This window comes from Myotis nattereri, assembly GCF_964212035.1.
Source record: "Myotis nattereri genome assembly, chromosome: 1".
In the NCBI taxonomy this organism is placed as follows: domain Eukaryota; kingdom Metazoa; phylum Chordata; class Mammalia; order Chiroptera; family Vespertilionidae; genus Myotis; species Myotis nattereri.
The window spans coordinates 186,776,739-186,790,992 of NC_138075.1; the positions used below are offsets into that span (position 1 = coordinate 186,776,739).

A 14,254-nucleotide genomic window follows, 5' to 3' on the forward strand; every position below is an offset into this window, starting at 1 on the left:
CATAAGGATCACCAAGCGGGACAGATATTTAATCAAGTCTTCAGGGAAAACTTTGAGAACCACTGTAAAATATCAGGTATTTTTCTTCTTCAAAGAATGCTCAGTTGATATACAGTAATTCCTAGGCCTGAAGTAGTAAGCAGTCTTGTGGATTGGTCCCTATTTGAAGGGAATCAAATGGAATGTGTTCATCTACATTATATGGGTCTACAATTATACTCTGAAACTGGGTGCCAGTAGCTAACCCAGCCAATGAGTCAGGAATTTCAGTAGGCATTATTGAATCTCCATTGAATGGGCTTTGCCTTCCAATGCTAGATGGAGTTCCAGGGCTGGAGGAGTGATACTTTGCTAATTTGGAGCCAAAGCATGGTAACTGTAGAATACTAGATGGTCTTTGTTGCTGCCTTTCACCCTCATTTCCTTGCACTTCACTTTGGATTTCTTCTGGCTTGGGGCCTTCATCAGGTGTGCTGATAACAAGCTGCTCGGGAGTAAGGTCAACAGTCCTTTCATTAAGCTGGTTGCCTTCAAATATTGGTTCCAAAGCATTGTTTCCATCTCCTCCAAGGTCATTTTTGAGACAAGGTGTATTCTTTGATTGAAGGGAACTGGCTTCAGAAAAAGGCATAACTCCCCTTTGGCCTAGTTGATTCTTTATAGAACACGGTGTGTTCCTCCTCAAAGTGGACACATCATCTCTAAAAGGAGTTGGGTTTTGACTTTCTCCAGGCTGTCTTTTCTCTGAGCTGTTTCTTTGGCTAGGTAGGCTGCTTGTCGGGGAGATGGTATGTCTTGCATGCTTAGTGTGGCTATCTTTTGTATACAGGGGACTGGTGTCTTGGTTCTCCCCTGGTGCAAGACCAAAGGATGGAGTGTAGTCTTGTAGAGCGAGTGGGTTGTCCTTGTGTCCAACAGAGCCACCAGCACAGCAAGGGCTTCTTTGGTGTTGGTGAAATAAATGTGCTTCTTTTTGACCTGCTGAATAACTTGGAGTAATTAAGTCCTGGAAAGCCAAGTGTTCGTTGTCTGGTGAATTTAACCTAGTATTCTGCATTCCATAATTCAAATTCTCACCTTCACGCCATATTGGACTTTTCTGAAGCCCAGCTGGGGAGTTACTGGAATAGTGCGGGCTCTCTTTCTGGTGTGGTGGACTAGCAGGGGCTTTGTGTAAATTGGTTGGCCGATCCCAGACATTTCTGTTAAAGTATGGTCTTCTTTCTTTCTGCCCTTGGGTTTCTATCCTGTGGTCCCAGGAGTTCCAAGAAGGAAACAGAGAGCTTTCTTCTTGTCCAACAGGCCTGTTGGCATAATAGCCCCTATTCTCCACAGGCGGTGGTACAGTGGGAATTGTATTATATGAAGGGAAATTCTCATCTGCATTCCAGGGGTAAAATTCACCATAAGGAAAATCCTCCCTGGGTTTCGACGGATTATCTAAGGAATAGGGAAGGTACTCCTTTGGTCGATTTGAGGTATACTGTTCATCTTTGTAGTGCCTACCTGGGGCGCCTTCTTTAAAGCGCGACTCCTCCACACCCCATCTACTTTGTCCTGGAAAAGGTTCATCTCCAGTTGGATCAATTGGGTCCTCTTCATTATAAGGCACTGTCTCTTTTGGGTCTGGAGTATTCATGGGGTATAGCGGATCTTCCGGTAGTCCCATATTATTGGGCGCATCATCTCTTTCATCCCATGTATTGCTTCTAATGTATGGTGAGTTTTCCCTGGGATCATAGGGGTTATAGTCAGGGTAGTACACATCTGCCCTAGAGCCATGGGAAGGATGAGGTAAGTGTTCTTCCTGCCTGCTGGGGTCTTCCTTAAAAGGTGGAGAGATGTCTTGGTGGTTCCAAGTATTTCTTCCAGCAGGAAAACGTTCTCCTGCAGGGGAAGGGATGTCCTCAGGGTATGCAGGCTGATACATACTGTGCTTCAATTCTGGTTGATTAGTTTCTGATTCATATGGGATCCTTCTTGGCTCTAAAATAATCCCTTTGGGCAAATTCTGGCTCTGGGCTTGTCCATCAGCATTTGGGGCTCTTCTGGAATCTCCTCTTGGGTAATAAGAATTTTCACGCTGATCAATAGAATTAAAATTTGGGAGTTGCTTGTTACCCTCAGGAGGAGGCAGTTTATAGTTTGATTTATTAGCTCCATTATCTTGAGAGTTTCTCCAGGGGCCAGTTGGATCTCTTGTAGGAATGACGACTCGTTCTTTTTGACCTAATGGCTTTTCTCTTGGATTTTGAATTTTTTCATTGCGACCAACAGTACCATGTTTGGGAAAAGGGGCAACATTGGTTCCCATAGGGTGTTTATTTGGCCCCTGAGGTTTTCTTCTGAAATTTGCTGGATTTCCTGCAAGATTGGGAGAATTGCCTCTTGCAGTGGAAGCATATGGTCTGCGATAAATTGGATATCCTGGACGAACAGCTTGCTTGCCTTCCCAAGCATAGGAGTTCCACCGAGGACCTCTTTGGACTGGATTTCGGTAAAAAGGCCCATTCTGTCTGTGTCCCACGGCGGTACCAGTGGGACGCCATTGTCTTCCCACAGGAAAACTTGGAGAGTTGGGATTTGGGTAATTTTCACGAATATTTGGCTGACCCGAGCCCCATGGGATTTGACTTCTTGGTGCCCCCTGGCCTGAAACATTAACTGCAGGGTGTGGATTGACCCCATTTTGAGCTGTAGGGTTGCCCCCAGTGTTGGGCCCATGGCCACTGTTTCCTGTTGGGCTGGTGTCATTTCCACCCGGACGCCCTCCAGGATTGGGTGCATTTGGTTGGGTAGAGTTAGTCTCAGGAACTGTTGAATTAGACGAGGGCTCGGTGGCTGGACTTTCCGTTTTAGGAGGGTCTTTTTCTTTGGGTTTTTCAAAATCTTGTTCAAACATTTCTTCTGAATAATAGGGAGGACGACCCCCAAATCCCTGATATCCAAAATATCCAAAGTAAGGATTCTGTAGGGAAGAAGATAGACATTGATAATTACTCTCTGCTTCCCACCAGGTGGTGCTCAGAATTTTTTAATGTGATAGGGAAACCTTATCAGCCACATGCTTCTTTTAACACTAATGACTTAAGCTTTCTTTCTTGACATTTGATCCCTCCTTGGGTTCTATGACCCTTTTACCTTCTGGTTTTTGTACTTGCTGACCATTACTTCTCAGATTTCTTTTTCTTGTCCTGTATTCTAAAGCTATTTTTTTTTTTTTAAAGGTTTCCATCCTCTATCCTCATTCTCCGGTTCTCATTTTACACATTTGCCTTGAGCAAGCTATTGCAGCCGAATTCTTTTACTACGAATACATGCCAATGACTCCCAAAGCCACAACTCTGGCCCATCCCATTCTCTCCTGAGGTTAAGACAGTAAGACAGCTTCACTGAAGATCTCATGAGTCCCCCCAACAGAATGTACCCAGATTAGACTCATCTTTCCCCAAACCTCCTTCTCCAATATTTTATATCTAAGTAGTATTCACCATGATTTACTCAGTTTCCCAAGTTGTTTCTGTTTGTCTCCTTTATCTCATCTAGTGATTAATGACCACATCCTATAAACTCTAAATTTTTAATCTCCTTCTTTTGTTCCCTCTTCCTTTATCCCCCAACCCCCTGAACTATTGCAATAGTTTTCTTACTGGTTACTCTGGATGTAATATTACCTACCTCTAACCTTGCCTTTCCATTGCCACCAGAGTAGTGGAGGTTGGGGGTTGGGTGTGTGGGAAAGTTCTGTCACTTTCCTGTTTATTTTTTAATTTAAAAATATTTTTATTGATTTCTGAGAGAGGAAGGGAGAGGGAGAAATAGGAGCATCAACAATGAGAGAGAACCATTGATTAGCTGCCTCCTGCACACCCACTACTGGGGATCAAGCCTGCAACCTGGGCATGTGCAATGACTGGAAATTGAACCCTGACTCCTGGTTCATGGGCCCATGTGTAACCACAGAGGCATACTGGCTGGGCTAAATATAACTTAAGGTTGCCCTTGCCTTACAGGATAAAATCTAAACATTTGGCTAACATACAAAGCAGTACAGTGTCATGCTGAAGAGTGGGTCTCTAGACAGATATGGATTAAAATCCCAGTTCACCAGAATTAGTAGTATGGCTCTCAATGCACTTATTTGAAAAATGGAGATAATAAAAACAATCTACCTCATAGGTTTTCATGAGAGTCAAATGAAATAATATATGTAAAGCTCAGTGCCTGATACTGGTGAGGGCCTAACAAGAGTTATAATTGAATAATAATGAATAATAATTTTAAATAATCACCTGGCCCATAACTATTGCATTCAGCCTCATTTCCTCCTCCTTGTACTTTATGTGGTTGTAAATCACAGCTGCTACTTGGAGCATTATTCACAATAGCCAAGACATGGAAACAACCTAAATGTCCATTAACAGATGAATGGATGAGGAAAATGTAATATATATATATATATATATATATATATATATATATATATATATTATTCAGCCCTAGAAAACTGCAATATATGCCAACATAAATTAACTTTGAGGGTATTATATATTAAGTGAAATAAGTCAGTCACAGAAAGACAAATACAGCATGATTCCATTTATATAAGGTGATTGAAATAAATACATAGAACCAAAGAGTGGAATGGTGATTGCTCAGGGTTTGGTGAGGGGGAAATGAGGAGTTACTAATTAACAGGCATAAAGTTTCAGTTAAGCAAGATGAATAAGCTCTAGAAATCTGCCAACATTGTACCTATAGTCAACAATACTGTAGTGTATACTTCAAAATTTGTTAAGAGGGTAACAAATGTGAAGTGTTCTTATCACAATACATAAAATAAAAAGAAAATTACAACTAGTTCTCTGAATGCTCTATTCTCTCTGTCTTTCAGTGCCTCTGCACGTAGCTTCTTCATAGCAAACCTTCTCACTGACACATCTGTACCTCCTGGCAAACTTGACTCATTCTCAGGACTCAGTCTGAATGCTCCCTTCTCTGTCCTGACTTCCATGGGCAGAATTAGTTCTACTTGGGGTGCCCCCAGCAGCATAGACTTCTGCTATAACATTACCCCACTGAACTGCAATTGCCCATTTTCCTGGGATTCTCCCACTTGATTCTCCCATGTGAAGGTTTTGAGTGAAAACATTCTTTTCAGCTTTGTTTTCTAGGTACCTAGCACAGGGGAAGTGTTTAATAAACTTTTCATGAGTGATGCAATCATCATGAGCTCTGTTAGTGTGTTTGTTAGACATTTGTGTGGCATTTAGGTCATTTAGTTTTTCTTTTAAAAACAGACACACTCTAGGGGAAAAGTATTTTTAATCTCTATTTGTGGATGGAGATGATGAGACAAATGGCTGTGGCGATGTCTCTGACATGTAGGAAATCAGACAAGGTCTCCGGAGTTGGAATACAGATTTCTTAATACCTACGCCAACTGCCTGGGTCATTCAGCCTCACTCTCTCATGTTATAGTTGTGAAAATTTGAAGTGTTAGTTTTTAGGCTGCATACAATTATCTGACTCATTTTTATTTGGGATTATTTCACAATGATTTTTTTTTAAAGCACCTTATGCCATTACTAATAGTAGTTTTTTTAAAAAAATGTTTTTATTGATTTTAGAGAGAAAGGGGGAGAGAGAGAGAGAGAGAGAGAGAGAGAGAGAGAGAGAGAGAGAGAGAACATCGTCTAGCTACCTCCTGTGCACCCCCTACTGAGGATGGAGCCCAAAACCTGAGTATGTGCCCTGACCGGGAATCAAACCAACCACCAACCTTTCAGTGCATGGGATGACGCTCAGTCAACTGAGCCACATCGACCAGGGCTAACATAGAATTTTTAATGTCACTGTTTTAACTCCCCACTTCCCAGATCTATCAGGTTTCTGCATTTCACTGAGGATATAGCACATATCTAGGAAAAAAGATGTGGCATGCTGTGCCACCATCACTGCAAGGACTTTTTGATGACACAGTGCTGGAATACATTAACAGCATATCCCTCTGTGACATGCATTTGGCTCTTCTCCTAGTGTGGTGTCATAAAAAACTCATTGAACTTGTGTCAGAAGACATAGATTCTGGGTCCAGTTTATCCACTAAATCAGTAGGTGAAATTAATTAATTTATCTTCTCTGGGATTTGATATATTTGTACAATGAGGGAGTTAGATGATTACTTCTCTTGTGGGGATAACATTCTAAGATGCTTTTACTTCTTTTTCTGTTTACTAGTTGCTCCATCACTGGAGCGTAGGTTATTAGGTTAGCCCTCTTTGATAGAGAGGAGAGTAAGAGAGAGGGAGGGAGGGTGGGAGGAAGATTCCAATACATGTAGAAGAGAAATGATGTATCACATTTATTGTATATTTACTGGCTTGATTTATTTCACTTTTTCTCCCTTGTATGATGGGCACTTGAGCCATAGGTTCATGTGTTGGATTTTAGTTTTCTTATTAGGCAGGGATAAAAAAAAGTAGAGACTGAAAGGTTGTAACTGCTAATGGGGAATGTAGCTTTACTTGTACTTACCCCCCCTTCTTCATTGCTGACTGGTGGACGTCCATAACCTGGTGGTACCCTCTGAAAGGTGAAAAACACAATGAACACAAGAGAAAACCACTTCCTATGCTGCTACTTGTTTGTTAGACTTGAGGTGTCTTAAAATAGTTCGTATCAGTGATTGGGTGTCAGCACTGTTAGCTTTTAGCATCTGAGTCATTAGTTCTCACAATCCAGCTATTAATACTTACAACTATAATTATAATCTGACAGTGAATACTGGTAAATACAATTGCTTCAGAAGGATCCTAGCTCACCCTACTGAAAATATCATCTCCTAGCATTCACCTGGCCCTGTCACCTCAACACACACACACACACACACACACACACACACACACACCCAGATGGGAGGTGTGAGGGGGAGGAAGAAAGTGGGTTGAGTGCCATTAGGGTCCAAACATGTAATAATGAAGATTAAATAATGATGCTATTTTTAGATCATCTACTTCACATTTAGGGTGACAAATTGACAATCCTTCCTGGATTATTACTATAATGTTTTTATTTGACCAAAGTTTATTTTTCTACTCAAATTTGGAGGCTGTGTTTCTACTCAGAGGAGGGTTAGAAAAGCAGTTCAACTTCCACAGATCTTCCAGAATTTTATGGTTAATAGCTACTTCAGCATGAGACTCATGCTCATCTGCTTTTTAACTATTCACCCTTCGTTTCCTTACTTCAGTATGCCCAGTAAAAGGAAGTAACTTTCTTAAGGCAAAAAAGTAAGGAGCTCTTATTGAAATGAATTGTTCCATGTTAACAAGAAACTTTCTTGGTTATAAGGGTGATAAATAAGAAAAAACAATGAATGAAGTCATCAAATATTTATTTATGTTACTTTAATAGCAACTGGTCTTTACTATTTCTTTAGTTTAAATAGTTTATTTTGCAATTCATTTTTTTAATGCCTGTGATGCAATTTCAATATTATATTTTATTTGATTGACTTTAAACTTTAAAGGATTCTTGTAAAGATTATTTTGTATGTTTTTTATAATAAAATAGCTGTGGCTAGGAATCAGATATGATGGAAAAATCTTTGTCTAATCATAGCTTATCTTGTGATTTTCAAATTCCATTTTGTTTAAATTTCCCCATTACGTTAAATGAGGATAATCTTTGTGTTGTCAAATCTCTTGAGGAAGCAGAAAATGGTAATGAAGTAGTACAACCTTTTAAAATTAACTCATTAACTAAGTTACTAGCAGTTGTTTGATGATTTAGGGGCTGTGTTCATGCCACCAATTTGAGTAAAAAGGTCACTGAAAAATTCTTTTTTCCTTCATGATCACTGATGTAGTGATTTTGCTCCATACTCTCTAGGATTGGCACATAACATTCCTTTTAGATCAGAGGTCCTCAAACTACGGCCCGCGGGCCACTTGCAAATACAAATATTGTATTAGTTCCCGTTTTGTTTTTTTACTTCAAAATAAGATATGTGCAGTGTGCATAGGAATTTGTTCATAGTTTTTTTTTAAACTATAGTCTGGCCCTCCAACGGTCTGAGGGACAGTGAACTGGCCCCCTGTTTAAAAAGTTTGAGGACCCCTGTTTTAGAGTGTATAAACTTATATTAGTTTGAGATATAACATGCTAATATTATTTTTCACTTCTAATACTGAGAAGAAAAACTCACATGTGGAACTTGCCATGGTGGCTGCTGATAGGGAAAGATCCCATTGCCGAATGGTGGGAATGCCTAGAGAGAAAGAAAGAATCATCATGATGTGGAAGTGAGAATATATGAAAAATAAAACAAAGCTGGTAAATACAATTATTTGAAACTTGGGAGTCTTCATCTCCCTTTGCACTAAACTGTGCTTTTTAATTGTAGGGCAGAGATGATAATAATAACAACAATTAGTATGAATATTATTGAACACATGTCCTAGGTATTGTGCTGAGTATTTTATGTTGGTAAGCTTACTTAATCCTCACATAACCAAAGAAAATATGTGCTATTATTATTCCCATTTCACTTAAGATTCTGAGGTTCAGAGAAGTTATGCACTCGTCCCAAATCTCATGGCTGGTAAGTGATTGAAGCCAGGGGAGTCTTTTCATTTAATTTTCCCTACATCCGTAAGAGTGTCTAACAATAAATGCTAACTGACTAAAAGACAACCGTGTAGAAGCTCCACACGAGAGGAGATCTTGAGACACCATTTATCAGCTTTCGTGCTTTAAGTCAGGACCATCCTGAAGTACTAGAGCAGTACTGCCTTTCAGGGCAACATTTTAGAAAATCAAAAGGTAGAACTTGGAAGGGGCTTAGACATCATTTTGTTTATTTATGGGGAACTTGGAGTCTAGAACAGTGCAGTGACTCGCTCAAGCTCATACTACTACCATCCAGTTCTACTGCTGAAGGTAGAACTTGAATCTCTGTGTCCAGACTCTTCCATTAGTGCTCAGATTCCTATCTCATGTTACCTCTGTATTTTAAAAGGACCTTTTTAAGGTGAGAGTTTTTGAGTAATTTTAACTCAAACAAGAACTGAAATGGGCTCACCAGACAGTTTTGAATAGGAGGTGACAACATCACCTTGGAAGAAAATGTCAAAACTAAAGATTCTGTTTTGCTCTTAGCAGGGCCTGTGCTGAGCAGCAGCACCAAAGGAAGAGTGTATGTGTGGGCAGCAAGGCCCTCCGAATCACTTTGAGGCCATATGACTTGGTTTGAAATTTTGCTGGGCAAGCCTCACCTGAGGTGGCTGGGCTTCCTCTTGGGGCGGAGTTGGGGCAGGCGTTGGCTGCTTTAAAGGTCGCTTTGGTGGGGACTTTTTTGGTGGAGGCTGGTTGGGCTTCGGGGTCTCTGGGGCTAGATCCGTCTTGCCCTGGCGTTTGGATGCTGGAGGAGATGAGGGTTTCTTTGGGCGCCCGGTGTTGGGTGGTGGCTGGGGCCACATGGGCATCTGGTACTGTGGGAAGAGCTGAGGGGGTTGCATACCATAACCATATGAGGGGCCCAATTGTGTCATCTGCAAGGGAGCAAATAGCAATAAGGTCACACAAAGGCTGAGATTCCGGCTCTCCCCACCCTCTTGTGTCAGTCTCTATACTCAGCCAGGAATCTTAAAAATCCCATGGAACTTAACAATGGAAGCGTCAAGATCTTTAGCTAGCATTCCCTTGCATGTCATCTTATAGAAATGAATTTCATTCAGTCTTCTAGAAAACCAACCAACCAACCAACCAACCAACCAACCAACCAACCAACCAACCAAAGCAAAGGACAAATCGGGTGAGAAATTTCAGTTTAAGAATAAAGCCCTTACAGTTAGGAACTGTAGAAGTCAGGTTATAGAGGAGTTGATGTCAAATTCAAAACCCCTGTGATGTGTTAAGAGGCTGGAAGAGGAGGAGAAAAAGCAAAGGAATAAAGTGAGAGTGTTAAAAAAGCAAATGATGAGAGAGAGAGAGAGAGAGAGAGAGAGAGAGAGAGAGAGAGGGAAAGAGAGAGAGAATAAAAATTCTGTTTGTGTAAACACCCTTAATGGTGCCTGTGCTTCTTGATTGCAGGTGAATCCTCATTAATTTCATTTTCATTATCAGAATCTCCACAATTTCAAAGTTGATGGGGAAGCAAGAGTAGCAATAAAATCTGAAAATGCTAATCTAGAGATTGACCTCTTACAACATCAGTTCCCATTTAAATGCTCCTTCTCTGTTTTCACACCAGTTTCTATCTCCAGTCTTCATTAAGTTGTCTCTTGCTGTCTATTGGATGATGTACACACACATAGTGCAAATGCCATGTGAACTGATGGAAGATAAAATTGCAACTCTTGCATTAAGATGTAGTATTTTATGACAATTAAATTGGTGAACACATCAAATTACAGGCAAAGTCACTAAAACCGAGAATGAGAGTTTAAAAGAATTAGGTCAACCAATAGTCAAAAGTGAGAAAATTGACAATGATGATAATTTTAAGTGAGGGGCTTTAAAAGAGAATGACTTGTTTTTAAAAAAATGTATCTGTATTGCTGAAAGTATTACAGATATCCCTCCTTTTTCCCCCATTGACCCCCTCTACCCTGCACCCATCTCCCACACCCCAGACCTTCACACTATTGTCTGTTTCATGGGTTATGCATATCCTATATAATCCTATATAATAAAAGCCTAATATGCTAAATGTCTGGTCGGCTGGTTGGCCATTTAACCAATCAAAGCATAATATATTAATGATATGCTAAGGCTGCTCAACCACTCACTATGATGTGCATTGACCACCAGGGGGCAGACGCTTCTACCGGTGGGTTAGCTTGCTGCTGGGGTCCGGCTGATCTGGACTGAGTGAGATGGGCCAGACATGCCCTGGCCAGCCTCCCACGTCCCTCCTTGAAACTCTTATAATTAAAATGTGTGTATAGTTACAATGTAATTATCTTTATGTAAACAAGAAATCATCAGAAAGCATAGATCATTAGACATAATAACTTACATGTGGGGAGTTCATGAAGTTGAATTGACCATACCGCATCATCTGTGACCAAAGGAACCCATTAATGTGGCACAAGTGAAACATTGTCATTCAATCAATCCACAAATCATAATAAACAAGTTGAATTTCTGATTTTAAGGTGCAAGAGTCATAATATATTTTACTGGTTATTAATAAAGTTAAATGCAATAAAAACTTCTATGACATTTTAATTTTTTACTCAGAATTTTATTTTGAGAAGAATAATAGAGAATAAAAATCTTGTCTACTTTGAAGCTGTTAAATGTTCAATTCCGCTTTTTTGGAATTCAGGATCTGAGAGTGTGATAATTCTATAAAAAGATGATTCTCCTTTCTGATGAGTAATGAGTTTGGCTAATGATCCTGGGTATACGTCATGTAAAAGTTATTTATATACTTAAATGTCTAACAACCCTTGGTAAAAATGGCTACCTTTGAGTCTTGACAACTTAGCAAAAAAGCTATCTAATGTAATACATTTAATTTGAGAAGGAATATTGAAATACATAAGTGGGATGGTGCTGAAGAGATTATTTGCCTTCATCTGAGAGTTTAAGTCTTCCAAATCTCACTCCTTCTACCTCTTTCTTAAGACATTTTATACCAGAACGTTTTCCAACATTTTCCTTTTTTTAAATGAACTCTCAGGACAGGGCTGTGGAAAACTTGTCCCCAGACACTGCACATACATACCTCCTCACTTTTACTGCTAAATCCAGGCATCCGGGGCATGTGCATCTGGAAGTGAAAGGATACCAATGACAAATTCAGAATGTCAGTTGAAATAAGCCCAATAATTTTCTTCAAGCTATGTAACAATAGAGCACACAAAAAAGTCCTAAATTTTAAAAATATACTCACTGGCATAGCAATAGAATTACCAAGCAGACCTAGAAAGACCAGGAGAATCCTCATTTTTCCACTTGGTACCTGAAATAAAAAACTGGATTTTATTTTTGGACTGTGAAATAATTGTGCTTGGGGTACTCTGCACTTATTTAGGCACCAGCCCGCCTGTCTGTCAAGGAGAGTGCAGAAACAGACAGTGAGAGGGGCCTCTGCTGCCATTTTAATTTTACATTAAGAAACTATTAGGTAGTTATTACCTGGTACTGTTCTAAGCTGCCCAAATGGTCACAGTATAAAGGAGAGATGAGAGGGAGGAACTGTGCGAGGGGAGGGAGGGAGGGAAGGAGGGAGGGAGAGAAATAAGAGAGAGAGAGAAAGAGAGAGAGAGAGAGAGAGAGAGAGAGAGAGAGAGAGAGAGAGAGAGAGTTGATGCTTGATGCTTGAGAATAGAGAAGATGGCTCATAGCACTGGAACGTGGAAATAAGAAATTAGGAGTTTTCCTGAAAATATGAATCCTGCTGGTTTTGAACGTCTAGCTGCTAGGCTGGTTTAGAAAGGCATCGTCATGTCTGACTATATTCATTGTCCAGAATATCTCAGTTTCAATGAGGGCACACTCCAAAACCAGTACTTTAAGCTACTTTCTAAGGTGCTATAGACAACATTCCAATATATAGAGGCTAATTAAAAAAGCTGGAATACCCCAGAATCCTATCCTTTTCTTCTATTATTTTTTCTTTATTATTATTATTTTATCTTGAAAAATCATTTCTGCTCAAGGGCTGGCCAGGAAAATAGAAAAAACATAGGCAAAACCATAAATGTATTTCTGTTAGATACTTTGATTAAACATATGGAGGGAAATATTGAAACTGAAGACATATATGAAGCTTGGAGATTGTTTTTATTTATCTTACTTTAATTAATTATGAAAGTCATGCATAATTAGAATTTGTATTTTACATATTTGAACAAGTTTTATTCTGAAGCATTTCCTTAGCTAATTCCTTAAAAAAAAACAAAACTGTTCTATCTGCATATACAATAGAGGACGATAAAGGATTTAGTCAGAATGATTTATTTTCATGGTATATCAGGTACAACACAATTCCTAGCATAGTTACCAGCATAAAGACACCATTTTTATTCCTTTTGTGCCTGCTTCTTTCTAGGCATGAAATGCATCTAGTAGTGATTTGAGCCAAAGCTCAGCCTTCTTCTTGCTTCCCAAAAATATAATTAAAGGACACTTTAACATTTTCCTAAATTTTAAGTGTAATCAATTACCTTTTATATATCAGAGAAGTTGGGAGAGTGTAATTAAACAAAGGAAGTAGTAATATGCAAATACCTTTTCTCCTAATTAAAGATTTTCAGAATCATAACATTGTGGAGAATTAAAAATTACAACTGAAACTAGTGAGTTTAGTATAGGAAGCTAATAAAGAGAATATTAGTGAATGCTTTCCCCCCCACTAAACATACTTTCTAAGATTATGGCCTAAGATTTGGGGAACTTTTTGATGTTTAATTTCTTGCTTGCTTAGTCATCCATTCAATCTCTATAGTAGCTGTCACTTAGATTTTTGATGTTATACACTCATGTAGGAATATTTGGTGTTATATTTTATAAATATAAAATGCCACTCATTTTCTCTTTTGTAAAATTAATATATTATGTTGGTGACTTTTAAGATTCCTTCCATCTCTAAAAAGTTTATGATTAGGTGAAAGTCTCTGATTAGTTATTTTTTGAGCTGAAAATAATACTCATAATGATTGCTATGGAATACAATTACTGCATAAGTTCTTACTTCTTCCATCTCATCTGTCAACTCAAAAATCCTTTGTTTCTTCTGACATATTTAAAGTGTTTTATCCCCTCAAGTATATTTCTGACAAGATTTAGTTTGATATAAAACCTGTGTGTATAAGGAAAAATAAATGATAATACTCACCAGGTTATCTAGCTTAGGAAAAGAGGTTCCATGTCTGCACTGAAGCAGCAACATTTTTTCACCAAAATTTTCATAAGCCTTTAAGAAAAATACACATTTGGCATGAGAAAACTCAATATAGAAACGAAACAAGCAAATGAAATGAATAGTAAAGCTTCAGTCCTAAGGCTCAGATGAAATGTTAATTATTTTGCCCAATCATGTCCTCATTAGGGGTCTTCAAAAATCAAGCTTAGTGTGTTGTTCTAAGGGAATGTGAAAACGAAATCAGAGAGAAAATGACCCAGGCATTGTACTTGGGATACTTCTAGTGCAGTGTTGACAGAACTTTACTGCTTTATTGGAAAAATGTATAAAATCACAGTGTTAAATGAGATTAAGTAGGTTGGAAGAAAACTTAGA

General features: G+C 39.0%; 1 protein-coding gene across 1 annotated transcript; it reads right to left on the reverse strand.

Annotated features, from left to right (window-relative positions):
- Positions 1 to 121: 121 nt before the first annotated feature.
- ENAM (enamelin) lies at positions 122 to 13,906 on the reverse strand (the record flags this gene model as incomplete). Its single annotated transcript, XM_081111503.1, has 8 exons — positions 122 to 2,968; positions 6,538 to 6,588; positions 8,210 to 8,272; positions 9,279 to 9,554; positions 11,024 to 11,065; positions 11,738 to 11,782; positions 11,906 to 11,974; positions 13,853 to 13,906. The coding sequence occupies 8 exons, from the start codon at positions 13,904 to 13,906 to the stop codon at positions 122 to 124; spliced, it is 3,447 nt and encodes a 1,148-aa protein (XP_080967629.1).
- Between the last annotated feature and the right edge of the window lie 348 nt (positions 13,907 to 14,254).